Below are 19,184 nucleotides of genomic sequence, written 5' to 3'. Positions count from 1 at the left end.
ATAATGCCTAGGCCCTAAATACCACTAAACATGCAACATAACTTACTTATATGTATCTCATTTTATAATCAGAACTTTGGACAAATGTTCGGTAAATCATGTATTATCAGGGCACCAATTATCGTTTGCGTTTGTCAACAACTAAAATGGTATTTCGGTAATTTATATATAAGTTATGCTATGTATGATAAGAAACTTAACTGCAGCAGTAATAAAATGGAAAAGTAAAGAAAGCGAAACCAAAGATTAAAATCGTTTATGTTTTCACGATAACAATGACGTATTGAGATATTAATCACTGAACTAGGAATCGTGAACTGACTTTGTTAGTTAACATTTAGTATTTTAGTTTTTACATTAAGAAGTAGTATGAACTAAACAATCAACGAGGAACATTTATTGTATAAATATATATATTTAGCTCTTAGACGAGAACAGTTACTGATATGTGATGTTTAAAACAATATACATGTATATGGGAAAAATTGACTCCAACGTCATTTTGAATATCAATTATCATTTAATTCTCGCCTGATAAAATCTCGCTTAAGGCCCGGTCCCACTAGTACTGCAATCTGATTAAAATCAGATCTTCGATTACGCTCTGATACTCTACGTTCCAGTAGCGTAAAGTATCAGAGCGTAATCGAAGATCTGATTTTAATCAGATTGGGTCCCACCGCCGTTTAGGAAGATTTGCGAATGTATTGCGCACAAAATTGGCTGATATTCGCTGAACATACGCAATATTCGTAAATAGTAGTTGTATCTGTCACCCAATATCCGCACACGTCCGCAATGGCGTGTTCATTCGCATTAGATACGCTATTCGTAAGCAATATACACTCAATTCATGCTTATCAAATGCACTGCATATCCGTTGTAATTGGTTGATATTCGCAACTGACAGAGTTTTGCGGCTTTATAGCAAACTGGAACAGTGTGTAAAACGAATATATAGCGTACCAATTACATTAACATCTCGAATTTAAGTAATTTGTAGCGAATGCATATTGAGTTCAGCATTTGTATTGCGTCTGTTTTGCATTTGATATAAGGACGATTTGCGAATGTATAACAAACGTGTTGTGTAAACCAAACCTACGGTATAAACATGGCATAAATCGACATATTTGTCTATTATTTCCAGTTTGTCGAGAAGTACTGATGTAAAAATGGATCCTCGGCAATGACACCAATGCAGCATAATAATGGTGTCAACAACATACCAACCAACTTATTCAAGTCATGAAATTGCTTCACAGAGAAGAAAAAGTTGTCTGCTTTGATTTGAGTTTGAAACAGACTGAACCTTTTTATAGTATATCGAGGAGGTAGAATGGAAGATGCAACTTGCTCATCTTTGTTGCAGTCGTGTTGTTGTGAAAAGCGATACCGGAAGGCCCGAGTGCGATTCTATTAATAACGCAATTCAGATGCCCAGCATGCGCAATACAACCGTTCTTTCCGTTAAATCTACGCAATGCATTGTCAATAGATTCGTTATATTTCCGTAACAATCGCAAAACGTCCGATCTGTTTTCTCAACATATGCGTTATATATTAGTGATTGTTTGTTACGTATCCGCATTGTTGGATAATCTTACCGATTGTACTCCCTCACGGGAGAGCATCGGTTATCGTATTCGCTTTTAATCGTGAAATATCCGCCTTTGTTCGTAATAAATTTGCAACTACGTTATTAATATATCCGTAATTTATACTTGGGATTTGTAATTTTAGACAATTTTGTTGCGTATGACAACGAACGACCGAAATTTGTAAACTAAATTCATCCGTTCTTAATCCGCTCTTCAGTGGGACCGGGCCTTTAGTCTAATATTCTGTTAAGAACTCAATATTCGTTCTCGTTATCTTCGTCCTCGCCTTCAATTGTATCTAAACCAACTTCTTCGTAGTCTTTCTCCAAGGCGGCCATGTCCTCACGAGCCTCGGAGAACTCTCCCTCTTCCATACCCTCTCCGACGTACCAGTGGACGAAAGCACGCTTGGCATACATCAGGTCGAACTTGTGGTCAAGACGAGCCCAAGCCTCGGCGATGGCGGTGGTGTTGCTCAACATGCACACTGCACGCTGGACCTTGGCCACATCGTCTCCTGGAACAACAGCGGGCTTTTGGAAGTTTATACCGACTTTAAAACCAGTTGGACACCAGTCGACAAACTGGATGGTCCTCTTGGTCTTGATAGAAGCAATGGCGGTGTTGACATCCTTGGGAACAACATCTCCTCTGTACAACATGCAGCATGCCATGTATTTGCCGTGACGGGGGTCACATTTCACCATCTGACTGGAAGGTTCGAAGCAGGCATTCGTGATTTCAGCAACAGACAGCTGCTCGTGGTAGGCCTTTTCAGCAGACACAATTGGAGCGTAGGTGGCTAGAGGGAAATGGATGCGTGGATATGGCACTAAGTTTGTCTGGAATTCCGTTAAGTCGACGTTTAGAGATCCGTCAAAACGTAAAGAGGCGGTAATGGAGCTCACGATTTGTGCTAATAACCGATTGAGATATAAATATGTCGGACGTTCGATATCAAGGTTGCGGCGACAAATATCGTAGATAGCCTCGTTGTCGACCATGAATGCGCAGTCTGAGTAGTCAATAGTGGTATGAGTTGTCAATACAGAATTATATGGCTCCACGACAGCTGTAGAGATCTGTGGAGCAGGATAGACGGCGAATTCCAGTTTGGCTTTCTTTCCGTAATCCACACTCAATCGCTCCATCAGAAGGGAAGTAAATCCGGATCCAGTTCCACCTCCGAAACTGTGGAAGATGAGAAATCCCTGTAGTCCGCTACATTGGTCAGTCAGCCGTCTGATGCGGTCAAGGACCGTGTCTATAATGTGTTTTCCGACAGTGTAGTGACCACGGGCGTAGTTGTTAGCGGCATCCTCCTTACCAGTGATGAGCTGCTCGGGGTGGAACAGTTGGCGATAGGGTCCGGTCCGGATCTCATCTTACGAAGATAAATGAATTTCAATTATGTATATTATGTTCATTGATATATCCTTCTAATCATCCACTCATTCATCCCCCCTTACCCTACCATCTCACCCACTATCCATCCACTAATCCATCCCCCATAAACCCACTCACTATGCATCCATCCATTCGTAATAATTAATTCACTAATCCGGTTCAACAACTAGATGATAGATATTCAATTGGTCTATAAGAAAATGGAACGTATATGTCTTTTGTTACGATGGTTTAAATGTGCTTATAAATTTTACCAATGCATGAAATAACCATCAACTGCGATGGAAACATCTTTTTAATCGAAATTTGTTACCGAATCTGATCCTAATAATATGTTCAGAGTTTCTACATCTAAATTGCTACGCAACGTAGATCCTTTTAGATGGTTGGATTGCTACCAAACTCTTTTACTCTCTAGGGAAGGGAAAGCTTTTATATTTCAGTATCATCTCACCAACAACGGTAGGCTCGAGGTCAACAAAAACAGCCCTGGGCACGTGCTTGCCAGATTCAGTCTCGCTAAAGAAGGTGTTGAATGAGTCTACGTCACTTCCAACACTTTCGTCTGAGGGCATCTGGCCATCAGGCTGGATACCGTGCTCAAGACAGTACAACTCCCAGCAGGCGTTTCCGATCTGGACTCCGGCCTGTCCGGCATGGATGCTGATACATTCCCGCTTAAAGAAAATTATCATCAGTAAAATTATGTGTTAAAAAATGCTGTCTTGTCGTGTTGTCGACTTGTCGAGTTTCAAAAACGCGACCAAAAATGAAACTTTATCTGTTACAAAACGACAAAACGACAACGCGGCAACAAGACGACAAAACGACAACGCGAGGTGACTGTAATCAGACACCATAGTCAAATAATTTATGCTTACGAGAACATAGTGGATGGAAATTTCTCTTTTGCATTTCCATTATAAAGTCATAGTAATTTTAAAAAGGTTATTTACGGAGCATAAGGCTTCGTAACATCGTGATTGATATGGGTTTAATAGTAAGTGGTAAGAGCCCAACTCCAACTTGTCTCATCTTCAATTAAGCATTGATGTCACTATCTTTTTACTTTATCAGGTTATGAAAGAAAATTTGGTTGCAAACGGTGAATCCGCATAGAAGTGCGTTGTACTCTGTGGCTGATAAGAAACGCTATATCCGATTGTATTCTTGGAAATGGCGTTTTTTTATGAACGGAAACTATTGAAATAAATTAGAGCGTCTAACATATTTTATATCAAAATTGCAAACTTGAGTTCACAGTAATTTACATGTATGTTCGTCATCGGCTGCTGTATATCAAAGTGTATGATGCGTGAGGGCACATTTCTATCGACAACTAATGTCATTTGATAGGTTCAAATTAGGAAAACCTGCAAATGAGACTTCAGTTCTGTAAAAAAAATATCTAATCATGATAACGAAAATGAAAACTATACTTACCATGTTTCAAATTCTTCCGAATTGAATAAAGTAATCCAATTTGCTTGTGAGCGTTCTCCTGACTTTTCAGAGCAGTCTTGAAGACCGGATGTTTATAAGCATGTCACCGGGAACGGAAATAGATTATCGGGAAAACATAGAGTTCATTCATTTCCAGCAATGATTCATACCTAATCAAATCTTCTACTTCACTATATACACATGAATCTATCGACACATGCAAAGACAAAACCTGAAACATTTCAAGACTGTTTTTTTTTTTTTTTTTTTATTCTTATTTTTCATTCCATATTGTTAACACTATTGATACTGGAATACTGACAAGTCAGGAAGAGCTAAATGAATTAAGTAATATTTATCAGTTAGGTCCAAACCTTATTTTATTCATTTCTTTAAAATCCAAGATGGCTTCTAAGTAGCCATTTTGAATCAAGGATGCATAAAAAATTACACTGCAGATCTAGATGGCATGGGGAAAACAAAGAGAACACCACTTCCTTTAATAAAAAACTTCCTTTTTTTATGTCATTGATAAAATCCAAGATGGCTACTGAGCAACCATTTTGAATCCGGACAGCACAAAACTTACAAAGCAGATTAAGATGATACAAGGAATCATCCTACCAAATTTCGGAACAATAATCCATTCCTTTCCATGCAAAACATTAAATTTTTTGTCATTGTTGAAATCCAAGATGGCCGCTTAGCAGCCATTTTAAATCCGGTTAGCCAAACAAGTTACACAGTACATGTAGATTTTGATGGCACGAGAGATCGTTCGTCCACGTTTTAGAAGATTTTTTGAAATCCAAGATGGCCGCTGAGAAACCATGTTGAAATCAGTTTGCCCAAAAAAAGTTCAACAAAAGATTTAGACGTCCTACCAAATTTGAGTCCACTTCCTCCCAGACGGACACACAGACAGACGGCAACCTAAGTATTTATAGGACACTCGCATCTCGATGCGGGGTCTGACTTACTTATGACAGCTATACACAAATTTACATACATGTAGATCAACATGCGCAATTCAGAGAATATGACAAAACCCTTATATATATACTATAACATCACATGACAGTTAAACTAGGGCCGTTTTCGATGGTTGGACTTAGTTGTTCGTTTAAGACGGACCTGGGAATTTTACAATGTTTTCAGACAAGCCTAAACAAAGCCCTCACAGGCCTGTATCAAAAAATGCATGTCCGTCAAGATTTATACTTGAACCAATGGTCGAACCGGTTGTTCCGAATAAACGAAAACGGCCTGGCCGTTTTCGATTATGCGGTTTGACTGGTTAATTGGACCTAACTGTTAAGTTAGTTGTTCGTTTATTAAGTAAAAACGGACCTGGTGATTTTATATTGTTTTCAGACGAGCTTTGACAAAGCACTCACAGGCCTGTATAAAAAATGCAGGTCCGTCAGGATTTATACTTGAAATAATGACTTTAACCAACGGTCGAACCGGTTGTTCCGAATAAACGAAAACGGCCCTACTGTATTTTATAGTGTTGTAACCAAAACAAGATCCTAGGTAAGTCAAAGTACTGCAAGCGTTTGAAAGGCATGCGGAAGTTAAGCGTCTACTTGACGTTACTAAGCGAAAAAATATGGCGATTTTCAGATGGTTATATCGCAAAAGGCACGTACTATTCGTGTGTTTATGCGCCTCTACGTTTTGGATTGGATACCTGTTCCTTTCTCTTCCAAATACTTCGAGTAAGTTCATGAATTATTATCAAGCAATTCCATTTTGCATGTTTCAAATGCTTGAATTCGAGTGGCAACAAGTCGCATATCACTCACTCAACAGCTCACAGTCACATAATCAACTCCTAGACGAGTTTGCTATCGGCCAAATATAGGATACACACACATTAAAACTGACCCCAGGCAATATAAAACAACGGACTTTACTGTGATATATATCTGCATGTAAATGTATATAAGGGTTTTGTTATATTTAATGTGTGCTTAGTAGGATTTAATGAACTAGCTACTCTAGATAATACTAATGTAAATAATGTAGAGAATTAAGCCAATTTAGAATTAGCATTGCACATTGGTTACAAGTATAAGAAACCAAGTATATGACGACTTTGCCTGGTAATCAGGAAGTGGACTGATAAATTGGTTTCTTAATTACTGGTTATATTAAAGTTAATTACATTTGAAGTTGCAGGAAAACTATATGATATTTCAATTCTTATATCTATGAAAATATGTTCTAAAACATCATTCCAATTTATCACATATGGGCTGTGGATATACCTACGGCACACAATGCTAATTTTAATCATTTCTTGAGTAATTATCAGGTCAGGGAAAACCGGGGTGCAATTTACTCAAATGTGTGCAGTAATATATAGTATCGTTTGTTACTTAGAAACTTAAAGCTTGATGCAACTTTTCTCAAGGTATTACATCTATTTTTAATACTTTCTGACATGCAAATGAATCTAATTTTTGCTTTGTGTACTGTTTCATAGTTAAATAAATGCGACTTGTGAAAATATTTGAGAATTTTAAATCATCTTTATCTATTTTTAGTAACAAATCCTAATGAGGAAAAACGGTATAAAGCTAGTATATTAACAATCCGAAATAAAAGGCCAAAATAAATTCAAAGTAAAATCAAAATCATTTCTATGGAATATATATTCAGCCACTATAGGGCCTTCTTCAGTCCGAAATAACACTAACACTAACAAATCCATACTCCAATTGGTGTATAATACTCCAGTTTGCATATACATATAATATCCAAGTTAACCACTAATAGTGGTTTTCCCTGATCAGATCATATAATATTAAAAAACTATGACGGGTTACTCTTAATCTGCCTAGTACATTTGCAATGTATTTTTTTAGTGCGAGTGTACACATACTATTATCGTCGGGTGTAGAGTCTCTGTACATCCACTATGCACAATTTCGAACTGCGCATGCGATACCCGAAGTCAGCGTATTATAGCGTTTAATAGATTTCGACATGATTTAGTGATACGAAACTTTCAAAAACATATATTAAGATATTCTTGTCAGCAATAATCTACAATAAATTAACAACAGTGACATTTCACAATGCTAAACGCATTTGTTTTGTGTAAACTTCAAGCGGCGTATCATACAAATGTATCTGAATTGCATCGGTCACCATATTCTAAGCATCTGATCATCGACTTTGGAAACTTCCGGAACAATACAATGCAATTCAGGTTTATATAGTCCAGGGGTGTACAATTCCACTAGCCCGACGTCTGGGGCTAGTGATTTTCAGGTCAGGGCTAGTGGCTTCACGATCATTACTAGCCCGTGGGCTAGTGAAAATTTCTGTTAAAATCTATATTCACATTGAAATTTTAGTTGTAAATCAGCAGTTTAGCCTTTTATTGCTGTTCAGAATTCGACTAGCAGTAAATGTGTGGTCAAAACTGAAGCAAACAATATCGTTTCATACCACAGGTGGTTCCCAAACGTAAATAACATTCTTCATCTAGATGCATCAAACGTTTTGTTGAGTGATCCAGATGGCCATGTGTTTGCCGTGGATGCTGACAGACAGGGAACGGGAAAATCTAGATTTCTCGACTCTAGACAAGAATCAATTATGAAGTGACATTTTTATTATCTAGCATCATTATCATTTTAGTGTTATAAATTTGAGTATATGGGGGTTGGATTCAGAAAGAACTACTGCTGTGCGATGGATAGCGGATCATTTTGAAGTAATTAAAATACACGGCAAAATGTTGTCATGTACACTTGCAGATACATAGGTATGCTTATAGTTAACACAGCTGACACATATAAACTCACTGAATGTTTTTCAAAATAACTTAAATAGAGGTTTCATAATTATAGGTACAATATTTTTGCATATTTTTCATCTTATCTTTCGCATATTTTTATGATATATTGAAAACTTGTAAATGAAAATCAGCAGTGCTAATTAATAATCATTTACAAAATATTTTATAGTAAATTGTAAAATTGATTTTGTGTAGTTCTTAAAATAAATCTATATGAAATTTGCATCATTTTATTCAAATACGAATGTATCATGCAAATGTTACTAGATAAAAAAAATTTTCCAATGCTCATAAAATTAGGGAAAATAAGTAAGTGTTCAGTAAAACAGTAATTTCAATTTAAGATTTTTTTACAGAATTTTCATGAACAGTACTATTTACTAAATTCACCTATAAAATGAAAACAGCAGATAATAAATACTGATTGTTCACTTTACATTTTCCTGCTAAGCTTTTAATATCAATTAAGTTAAACTTTAATAGATATACTGATTATGTTATCTTTCTATATATAATGATAGTTTTAAAGGAAATATCTGAGTGAAATAAGAACCATAATTTCAAATCTAAAGTATTTTGCACGCGATGGCATTGTTGCATTATCAATATTGACTCAAGAATGTTTTTACTAAATGAATACCTGGTACCTGTGAACAATCGGTGCAATATCTTTATTAGCGGAATGGTATTTAACACACTGTTAGACATGTACTTGTTCTGTACAGGTTTGTAAAAAATCCAGATCGAGTAAAATGAACATATAAAAACAAACGATAAAAACAAACGAAAAATAGGGCTAGTAGAGTTCTGATCAGGGCTAGTGAAAAATTGATGCTACTAGTCCTTGGGCTAGTGCAAAATTTTCAGAATTGTACACCCCTGTAGTCAATAAAAGAAAGTGACGAATATTTATTTCACATCATTCTAGCTTTAGGTCCTAGGTGTACGTTGTACTATCGCTTACTAAACCCTGTGACCAAAGACCGCATTTGCAGCAGTACTAATTAACATTTATAAAATTACACAGCTTTGCATGAGAAAAATAAAATAATAAAACACATAATAAAATATCAGTCTGAGTGTCTGAGCTCTAGATCTAATGTACCCCAGAAAGGTGTTAAAGCATGAAACAGGTAAGTCACCATGTGCACAGAGACTGGACGGTGTTCTAGTGGACGACAAGTTTATCGTATCAATATGATAATAAACACACTTTTATGTAACAAAGAACTTCAAAGTAATTTCACATTTAAAGTTCTGATGAAGTAAAGGAAAGTATTTATTACAATGCACCAAGAGCATAAACCATCTCTTTGCAATAGTCCCAAGGATAATGAGCGAAACTACGTACACCTGTTGCAGAGGATGATTTCATAGTGGAAATTAAGGTTAGGAAGTATTTAGCTAGCACTTTATGTCTAACAGATATATTTCTAGTTTTTGTTTATTTCAATGTCCTCCTTCATCATATATATATGTCTGCAGTAATAGAATGCCAAATTCTTTTTCGTTTGAATTGCAGATAAGATAGTGAAATCTTCAGTGAAGTCATACAAACACCAAAAGGATGTCATCAATGTACAACCAAAGCAGCCAGACAGCAGTCTTTCTCGCACAAAGTTTTCAACTCTGGGTGATAAAGCTGAGAAGAATAAAGAGCAAGGAAATAAGCCGCAATTGATTGCCCCAAAGGAACAGCCCGTCATTCAACCACCTAAGTTAGAACCTGAAAAACCAGTGGAAGATCTAGAAAAGAAAGATCCATCAGTTAAAGAACCTGTAAAACCGCCTACTCTAGATAATGCTCCAGCACAAAAACAGAATGTTACTTCAGAGAAAATAGTTAATGAGACACTGACAAAAAAGCAAGAAGGAATGTTTGAAAAATTTGGCGAAAAATTGAAAAATAAAACAATAGAAGTAGGGCAACAAATGAAAAATAAAACACTTGAAAAATTATCAGATTTAGGAGTTATTAAAAGCCTCAAAGTTCCAAAATACTTACACATTCCAGCACCCTGGTCTTTAAATCTCTCCTTAGAAGACATTGGAAATGTTATGAAAGATACACAGTATTTAAATAAAGAGGATAAGATTGATATTAATTATCCCAAATTGTTATCAACAAAGCGTAATGTAACAGAGGGAAATGTCACTGTAGCTTTGAGGAAAGTAACCATGGCTAATCGAGTGGGTTTCTGTGATTGTGTTGACTATGATTGTATGTGTTGTGCCCGTGTGACGGCTAAGAGGATGCCATTTAACAGGACAGCATGCTCCAATATCACTTACATATCAAAGTCTCAGGTACGTTCCTAAATGCCTCTCTCTAATTTTATCCTCTACATTGTTCATAATATGAGTTTGAGATCATGACATGAAATATTCAAATTTAATCAAATCTTCATTATTTTTTGTTGGATTTTATATAATGAACAATTACAATTCTTAGCATGTAAGGGTATCACCTCTGTACCATGATGTTATTTGGTTTTTAAAAAACATTTTTCTGATGTTTTACAGGATTTTGACTTTCGATTTTCCCTGGATGGAAAACCCCTGTACAAAGGTATAATTTCAGGTAAGTGTTCAACATCACAAATATCCTTTGATGATTTACTTGACTTGTAAAGTAGACTGACAAGACGCCCTCGGTATTTTCAGAGACGCATGTAACTAGCTTCCTCTTACACTCAGGTCTTTACAATGAGTTATGCCCCTTTGATCACTCTGTTGCCTTATAGTGCTGTGTAGTTATAAGTGTGTTTGTACATTACAGCCGAGTCGCCACCAAAGATTTGTCTAGGCTCCCTAACAAAGGTGGCAGCACTGTGCGCTCGCTTCCTTAACATCACATCGACAGTGAGCGTCCATGAGGAACACAAACTGCACGTGATTGGCTGTCTAGAGTACAGTCTCACACTCTACAATAAAACTGTCAGTGCTTATCCTGTGGATTGCTTCGAGATTCCAAGTCATCAACATCACAAAAAGGAACACGAAAATCTCCGAAATTTTATCAACTTAGTGCCATGATTTTATTATACATAATTTGCTAGTTATATTTTTACTTGAACATAATTATTTAAGCTAGACGTTTGTTCATAGTTTGAAACATGATTTATTTATAATAAACCACATTTTGGTTGTTTTTGTTTTTATAATCTCCAGTGTTTCTTTCCTACCCTTTAAGATAGCGTGATGTATCATATCTACATATGTTAAATGTTTTCTGCCACTGTTCTGTCTTCACAGAGTTATCTGCTCTTGAGATAGGTATTAACTGTTGTCAACACCAAAAGATTTTAATCAGAGACACGTCACATGACAAACAATACCTATTTCCAAGGACAAATAACCAAGTCATAATCAATAATCTTATGAATTATTGTAGATTTATGAACTACACATAGTCAAATGACAATGAGCATTGTAAATTTTCTGTATTGTTGTAGTGCAAAAATACTACTCTTGCTTTCTCATTCTCGTTTTTGAAAGCAAGAGTTATCCAAAAATGTAAGTGAAACCATTTTCTCATGAGTGCTTAAATATCATAAAACTATATGTATATTGAAAACATAAATTCGAAGGACAGTGTTTACCTAAATTTCAAAGAATTATTTAAGCTTGATTCAAAGAATGAATGTAAGCTAAGGCATAAGGGATCACAATTGCCAACGTTTCATTTGCCTGTGATTTTAAAAATGGCATTTAATGAATAATATTATAGTGTATATAAGACGTGTATGTATATATTGATGATATGTATTTATGGTTTCATTAATAACTATACATATGTACTACTGGGTAGTAGATTCATGTCGGCATGTCATGCGTTAATCCTTATTCTAGATGCTTCTGTATGATATGATATTGTGTATATAATTAGATTTTATCAAATTGAATCTTAAGAAAACTGAGATCTAAAAACAGGATAAATTAAACACAAATTGAATTTTGATAATGTAATTTTTAAATTTACAGTTTCGCAAATTTTAATTCACAATATCAATAATTGAAAGAAGTCAGAAATTCAGACAATTTGTAACTCTCTATTCCCTCATGAGTTATATCATTGTCAAAAAATGGAGTCACAATGATAATGAGGAAAAACGGTCACAATGGGTTGTCATTTCAGTGCACAATAACTAACAATTGAAAAACCGCACATAATATTAAACAATGACACACACAAAAAATATCACAAAGGCAAATTCAATAACATGTACTCATATTTTTCAGATGATGTGATAATACCACCAATTATTACAGAATATGATAATTTCTGCTTTCTTTCCTTCAACCTTGGGTTGTCACTTTCTCAGGTTGATAAATCACTGTATTCACTTGAAAATTGGTCAATATTTGTAAGATATATGGCTTTATAAAACTGGTGATCGCGATGTATTTTACTCAAAATATGTATATAATCTAATCAGGGTATGTACAATATATACAACACATTGATAATTTTAAAGATCATTTTCTGTTATCATTGTCTTGTAAGTGAATTTCAATTACACCCAGTTCTGTTAACCAACTTTATTTTGTGGCTACTAAATTTCACACTTTCCATTTTATTAAACAAGTCACAAAGATTAACATTGGTTGATTTTGGAAAAATGAACGGAAATATATTTTAGTTTAAGTATTGTAGATATTAATTCAGGAAGATATTCTTTTGCTGATTTAATCGGGTTGCAATATTGAGAAAAGCAGAGTTGTTTTACAGTATTAATGAAGGTCACCTAGGTTATTAGTAAAGGCTGTGAACTCCATTAGAAGTACCATTTCTCTGTTTAAATACCTCTACACCATATTACAATTTGTTCAACAAAGTGAGGGGCGTTTATATTAGGAGGAGGATCTGTATGCTCTCAAACATATTTTCACTGGTTTTAACAGCTTTTTATGCTCTATTATGAAAAGCGTTATATATGTATTCAGTGAGATGTTTTGTTCACAGTTAGCTACAGTTTGTGAATTTATATTGTATATATTTGTGTGGTGTATTTGGTCGTGTGTGGTATTAAATACTGTATTTATTTGTTTGTGTGTGTGTGTGTGTGTGTGTGTGTGTGAAGAATGTTGGTCCAGTTTTATAATGTAAATAAGTACCTGTTTGTGTAAGTATATAAGTACCTGTGTGTGTAATTTATATCATGTAAATATTTTTAAAGGGACAATTCACTCACGCTAATTCTTTTACATAACCAAGAAGCAAAATATGGCATATAAATGCATTGTTCTACATTTCTTATGAAACATATAACATAAGATATTGACAAATTCCACGTCATTGTTTAGTATTTTAATTGATACCGTTGTAATTACAAATCGTTGATCAATACGATTAAGCAGGTACAATATGTACGCTGTACTAATATCCGAGCCAAAGTCACGCAAGTTAAACAAATGAACTACATAACCACTGTGGAGGTGATATAATGATTTTTTAGGCAAGACAATTCACCTAATAAGGTAAACACACTTCTGTCAGAGCGATTTGAGCTGTTCTAGAGAAAAGTAGCATTACTCTAAGAGCAAGGGACTGGGTTCGGCATACAAGATATTCGACCACAATGTGTAATGGCGGACAGCGAGTGAGTTTGAACATTTCACACGCATTTCACCACTATGGGATTTTCTGACATATCACAGTAAAACCGACTGATCTAATTTCCATTAGAACTGGGGGTTTTCCGATATATATACAAATTTTAATGTTCTCGTAGAATGAATTGTCCCTTTAAGTTTTAATGCGAGTCTCTGCATGTATATCTGTATCATGTTTTGTTTTTGTGAGAAAGAATGCTTTGAAGTATTTGTTTATATATAGGACAGAATGAATTCTTTAAGTTATTAATGTTATGTTAAATTTAGATTAAAAAATTGTAAATTTTGTAGTGAAGAAATTCTGGGTTTGATAAAATCTAAAACATCTAAACTTGTCTATGACATATGCTTTGTTGGAAACTGATTTTATGTGTAGTTGGACCTTATACTTGTAGAAAACACTGCTTAATCAAAGTATTTCTTCAGCTCTGGTCAAATTCCACTCTAGATATGTAATTCATTGAATACATTTAGGCTTGCCATGTTAGTCAAATAAATGATATGTCCCATCCATGCTGTAAAAATCTTTAATGTTATGTTATAGAGAGGCTGTCTGATACAACACCAGTTTTTTCTACCCAACTGTACGTTGAGGTATATCACATTTATGTAATTCAAATTCACTACATACAATTTCCAAATCCTGTATAGATATTAGATAGGTTAATGTAAGAGGTAGCAACAAATGCACAGCATTGTATATGAAAAAAATTATTTACTGTGTGTCCTCAAATCCAGTATTGTACATGTACAACATGCATTATTACTGATTCACCTAAAGGCTTTAATTAATGTCACAAAATTCCATGTGTGTAACATATATTTATTGTTAGCGGCTTATAGACGGAATCTCCATTGAAATGTTCAATCAATAGAGTTAAAGAGAAACTCGATTTTATGTTATTTTAATGAAAGTTTAAATTTAGATGATAATAGATAGATTCATAATGAATTCATCATTAGTATCAACTTTAAATCACATAAAGATAAGCCCACCTGTTGATAATTGTGATTGATATGTTACCCACACTGAAGTCAAGATGATGATTTATTTGTGTTATAAGACATATGTACATTTATTGCGATATGCTCTGATTTTCCTTTAACCTCATTAGCTAATACATGGTCAAGTGTGGGTTTCGATTTATAGCATATCGACTCAATATTTCCTTTCTTAGAAATTGGTCAATATTCCATCGTTGTTGATTAAAGATGCTCCATTGCTGACAAATGGTATTTTTGTCTATCAAAAACAATAGCAGATGATTTAGATATTTCTTTAGTTACAAAAGTTACTTATTTTACACTATTACAAGCATAAAAATGTTTGAGCTTCTAATTTTAATTCAAGATAAAAATATCAAAAAAATTAATTGCATCACGGCAAAATTTTGTGGCACTATGTCCAATATGGAATGGACCAAAAGCAAAATAGATTATTTTATGATATATAAATGATTAAACAACAATCATTGTTCAAATGATGAATATCTTTTATGCTCTGCCAGCAGTTGAGCATCTTTAACATATACATTGGATAATTATTTTGACATTTGTCTAAGAAAGTACATATATCTTATATAAAGATTATTAAGGACCTTTGATTTGATCTATATAGTGTTAAACCACCTTGGTAGAATCTAAACTGTTGACCTCAGGCCATGCCCTCAATTGTTATTTAAGTCTACCACGCAAGGCGGTATAACACCATATGGACCCCAGCAAAGGTTCATAATTAATAAATATGATTACATATATAATATCCAAATATATAATACCATAGAATATTGTGATACATATATACTAAGTTGGTTGAGATTTTGTATGAAGTTTAATAAACTAAAAAAAAATTCATCCCAGTTCAAATTGCAGTTCATACAATTTGTTCCAAGAGCAACTCAATTCATCACCCCATGAAATTGACCAAAGCAGTATATTCAATCCTTATAAAATATTTGTAAATGAATGGTATTAGAATAGAATTAGGTGCTGGATTTTCATAGGTATCTATCTCTTTACTGTTTTGTCTTAGATGTGTTCACTGTTTAACAGTTACTGCATGAAGTTATATAGAATTTCTCTAATGTTTTTCTAAGGTCACAGTTCAGTGATTATAGACTTAGACCAGTAATCAAATGTATGTGTATAGAAAAGCCACTCTGTAAAATCTGGTAAGACTTTCATAACATAATAAAATGATATTTGTCTTAGATACAAATTATCATTTCCTTAGCATAGAACTATGGTAGGCCAGTTTATCGTTGTATATAATTATAAAGCTGTTAAAACAGTTCTATAAAAATTATTTTAACTCAGTTGTTAAAATACACTATGCATGCTTTGATTTTTTTTGAATGTGTACATTTATGTATGATATTTGATACTCATATGTTTTTTGAAGGGTATTAGTTACATGTGTGTAACTCAATTTATTTCAATCATTTAAAATGTATTAATGCAAGGGTTGCTTACATCCTATAGGTACATTATGGAATTTGTTGAACATTTCATAAACTGCAATTGAACATGTACACATGTGCACATGTGCAGTACATGTATATGGTTGTAACATGTACACATGTGCAATTTGAAGTTGTGACATGTACACATGTGCATTACATAATTGTTACATGTAAGATACAATTTGAAGATGTGACATATACATGTATATACATGTGCAATTTGAAGTTGTATTATGTATGTAATATGTGTGCAGTATATATTTGTAACATGTACACATGTGCAATTTGAAGTTGTGACATGTACACAAGTGCAGTATATGGTTGTAACATGTACACATGTGCAATTTGAACAGAAGTTGAATCAATTACATCTGTGCATTATATAGTACCAGTATATATTTAGATTTGGCTCCTGTACACTTGTGCAGGTTACAGTTTTAACATATTTATTTATAGTTACAGTTTTCTGATGTATACATCTTCAGTATAGAGTTGTAACTTATGCATATGTGCAGTTTAGACTTACAACATGTACACATGTCCAGACTAGAATTCTAATTACATGTACATGAGTGCAGCTATGGAGTTTTCTGCAATAAAGTTTGATAGATCCTCAGTATCGAGAATATGTTTCCCCGTTTATTAACATTTATGGTTGTAGAGTTCGTTGAGTAATTTAACTGGTAAACTTCTTTATTAGGTAAAGAGCGTTTACAATACTCTATTAGTGTAATATTAGTATTTAAGTTTAATTTCTGTGAAAGTTTCATAAATCAGTTGGTATTGGTGATCCTATAATGTAATTGTGTGATATTTGTCATCATCCTTGTCTTCCAATGTTCCCTAGCTATAGGTTTGGTACTGTTGTCACAAACTATTGAAACATATAAATTTACTGGGCACAAACTCTTTGTGTGTTTATGTGTATATTAGATGGATAAACCTACAGTCCCACAAAAGATACAAAAAATCCATGTTTGAAAGTTATCTTTTAAAGGTTGACGGATTGATATGTAATATAGGGTTTATTAGTAACTACCACCCAATCTACTGGCCCATAGAATTCTCTCTTGTATTTTATTGAGCTTGCATCAGTTGCATTGTGACACTAGATATTTTCACTTTTAGCAAAAAGAAGAATAAAAAATGACTAGACACTTCGCTTTAAGTGAAAACAAGGAACATGATTTCATGATAAATAAAATGTCAATAATTATCTTTATCCCTTGATAGGATTTACAAATCACCATTACTTGATATACACATGTATGTACATAACAAGACTATCGTGGGGCACTGTAAAATTGTTTGATTAATTTCTACAACTTTGTATATTTTGCATTGTTTTGTACAGATGTAAGCTGTTTGTTGATCACTAGGTAACACCAAGGATGGTAAATCCTTGTATGGAATTCCTCACCCGAGACTCAGTAGTGACATAAGGTTAACACTCACTGTATCAATAATTTGGATTTTGTTTTCATGCTAAAACAAGTAATAAAAAAAGAAATTCCATATACTTGTTATTGATATTTGCTGTCTCACATTCATTTACCTTCGTTGTTATTCTGACTTTCCATATTACAGAGTTATCTGTCCTTGCGGGTAGGTATTGAATGTGACGTCATCTGTTTGGGAGCTAATGCCATACTTTTCAGGGAAAACGCACAGGGGGCCAACTCAATGAAAATGGATGTTGTCATACATTTTTTGTATTTGGAGGATGGACTGATGAGTATATATGACAGTCATATGATTTTTTTCGAAAAATACGAGATTTGAAAAATTATTAAAAAAATCGGGATATTTACTATAAAACAGAGATTAATAATTTTTCAAATCTCGTATTTTTCGAAAAAAATCATATGACTGTCATATATACTCATCAGTCCATCCTCCAAATACAAAAAATGTATGACAACATCCATTTTCATTGAGTTGGCCCCCTGTGGGAAAACGACATTAATTTCGCTCGCCAAATGGATACCTACCCGCAAGGGAGGTAACTTTGTAATATGCAAAGACGCAATAGGTTTCTGACGCTAAAATCAAATATATATGTAGCCAAGGATACAGCCACAGGCATTTGGCTCTATAAACACACACATATATATATATATATATATATATATATATATATATATATTACTGTGACACAGTATTACATATATATATAGAGAGAAAAATGTCTAATGAGCCAAATGCCTGTGAAACAGCTATTTTTCATCTGACAGGTTGGATTATTACATTTGCTTCATATTGTTTCTAATGTGTAACTTGTCTGACACAAAATATCAGTATCCTGTGCTACATGTATTTGACTGATGTGTTTATGTATTATAACCATAACGAAAGGGTTTACACTATGGTGAGATTGATACTCATATTTAAAGGAATGGCGTTGAAATACTTTAAGGGATGCATATTTTCATATTGCACCATTTGGCACATCAAGAAGCTTTGCATGTTTCCCAGACGACTACTACACTTCTAAATGTACAATATAAAGTCCTAATGACAACTAAGGCCATTAAGGACACAATGGAGTTAGCTTGTGGATCTCCACACACTTCCGACTTGTGTATTACCTATCTATTTCATATTATCATTTGACAGTTTGATTTGCACACATCTGGCAGGGTAGCGAAGAACTGATGTGGATTGTACAACTCGTCCTTTCTCTTACCGTGACTATGAATGAATAGAAGATGCTGTGTCACAATCTGTCCTTATCTCTCATTTCTGTTGCACTACGGTAATTGAAGCCATTTGAGCAACCATAATCTTCTGTAGCAATATATCTAGTCAATCAAACACTTACATCGCTGTTATAAAGTAAGG

General features: G+C 34.2%; 2 protein-coding genes across 2 annotated transcripts; one reads left to right on the top strand and one right to left on the bottom strand.

Moving 5' to 3' along the window:
• Nucleotides 1-557: 557 nt before the first annotated feature.
• LOC138314837 (tubulin alpha-1A chain-like) lies at nucleotides 558-3,909 on the bottom strand. The gene is made up of 2 exons (XM_069255413.1): nucleotides 3,463-3,909; nucleotides 558-2,985 (listed from the first exon to the last, which is right to left on the bottom strand). The coding sequence occupies exons 1-2, from the start codon at nucleotides 3,701-3,703 to the stop codon at nucleotides 1,856-1,858; spliced, it is 1,371 nt and encodes a 456-aa protein (XP_069111514.1). The 5' UTR covers nucleotides 3,704-3,909; the 3' UTR covers nucleotides 558-1,855.
• A 2,135-nt stretch (nucleotides 3,910-6,044) lies between these two features.
• On the top strand, nucleotides 6,045-17,858 carry LOC138314836 (uncharacterized). The gene is made up of 4 exons (XM_069255412.1): nucleotides 6,045-6,172; nucleotides 9,788-10,572; nucleotides 10,789-10,846; nucleotides 11,045-17,858. Exons 1-4 carry the CDS (start codon nucleotides 6,064-6,066, stop codon nucleotides 11,299-11,301), a joined length of 1,209 nt encoding a protein of 402 aa, XP_069111513.1. The 5' UTR covers nucleotides 6,045-6,063; the 3' UTR covers nucleotides 11,302-17,858.
• Nucleotides 17,859-19,184: the final 1,326 nt, after the last annotated feature.

The sequence above is a fragment of the Argopecten irradians genome, chromosome 2 (genome assembly GCF_041381155.1).
Source record: "Argopecten irradians isolate NY chromosome 2, Ai_NY, whole genome shotgun sequence".
Classification (NCBI taxonomy): domain Eukaryota; kingdom Metazoa; phylum Mollusca; class Bivalvia; order Pectinida; family Pectinidae; genus Argopecten; species Argopecten irradians.
Note: the sequence above shows the minus strand (reverse complement) of the source record. Positions and strands in the feature narration are given on the sequence as shown.

Excerpts from the sequence above, each read along its gene's own strand:
- LOC138314837 (XM_069255413.1), bottom strand. The coding sequence starts at position 3,703 with ATGATAATTTTCTTTAAGCGGGAATGTATCAGCATCCATGCCGGACAG. Across the intron at positions 2,986-3,462 it reads CCTCGAGCCTACCGTTGTTG|ATGAGATCCGGACCGGACCC; the intron begins GTGAGATGATAC and ends TATCTTCGTAAG.
- LOC138314836 (XM_069255412.1), top strand. The coding sequence starts at position 6,064 with ATGGCGATTTTCAGATGGTTATATCGCAAAAGGCACGTACTATTCGTG. Across the intron at positions 6,173-9,787 it reads TTCTCTTCCAAATACTTCGA|ATAAGATAGTGAAATCTTCA; the intron begins GTAAGTTCATGA and ends TTTGAATTGCAG. Across the intron at positions 10,573-10,788 it reads CTTACATATCAAAGTCTCAG|GATTTTGACTTTCGATTTTC; the intron begins GTACGTTCCTAA and ends GATGTTTTACAG.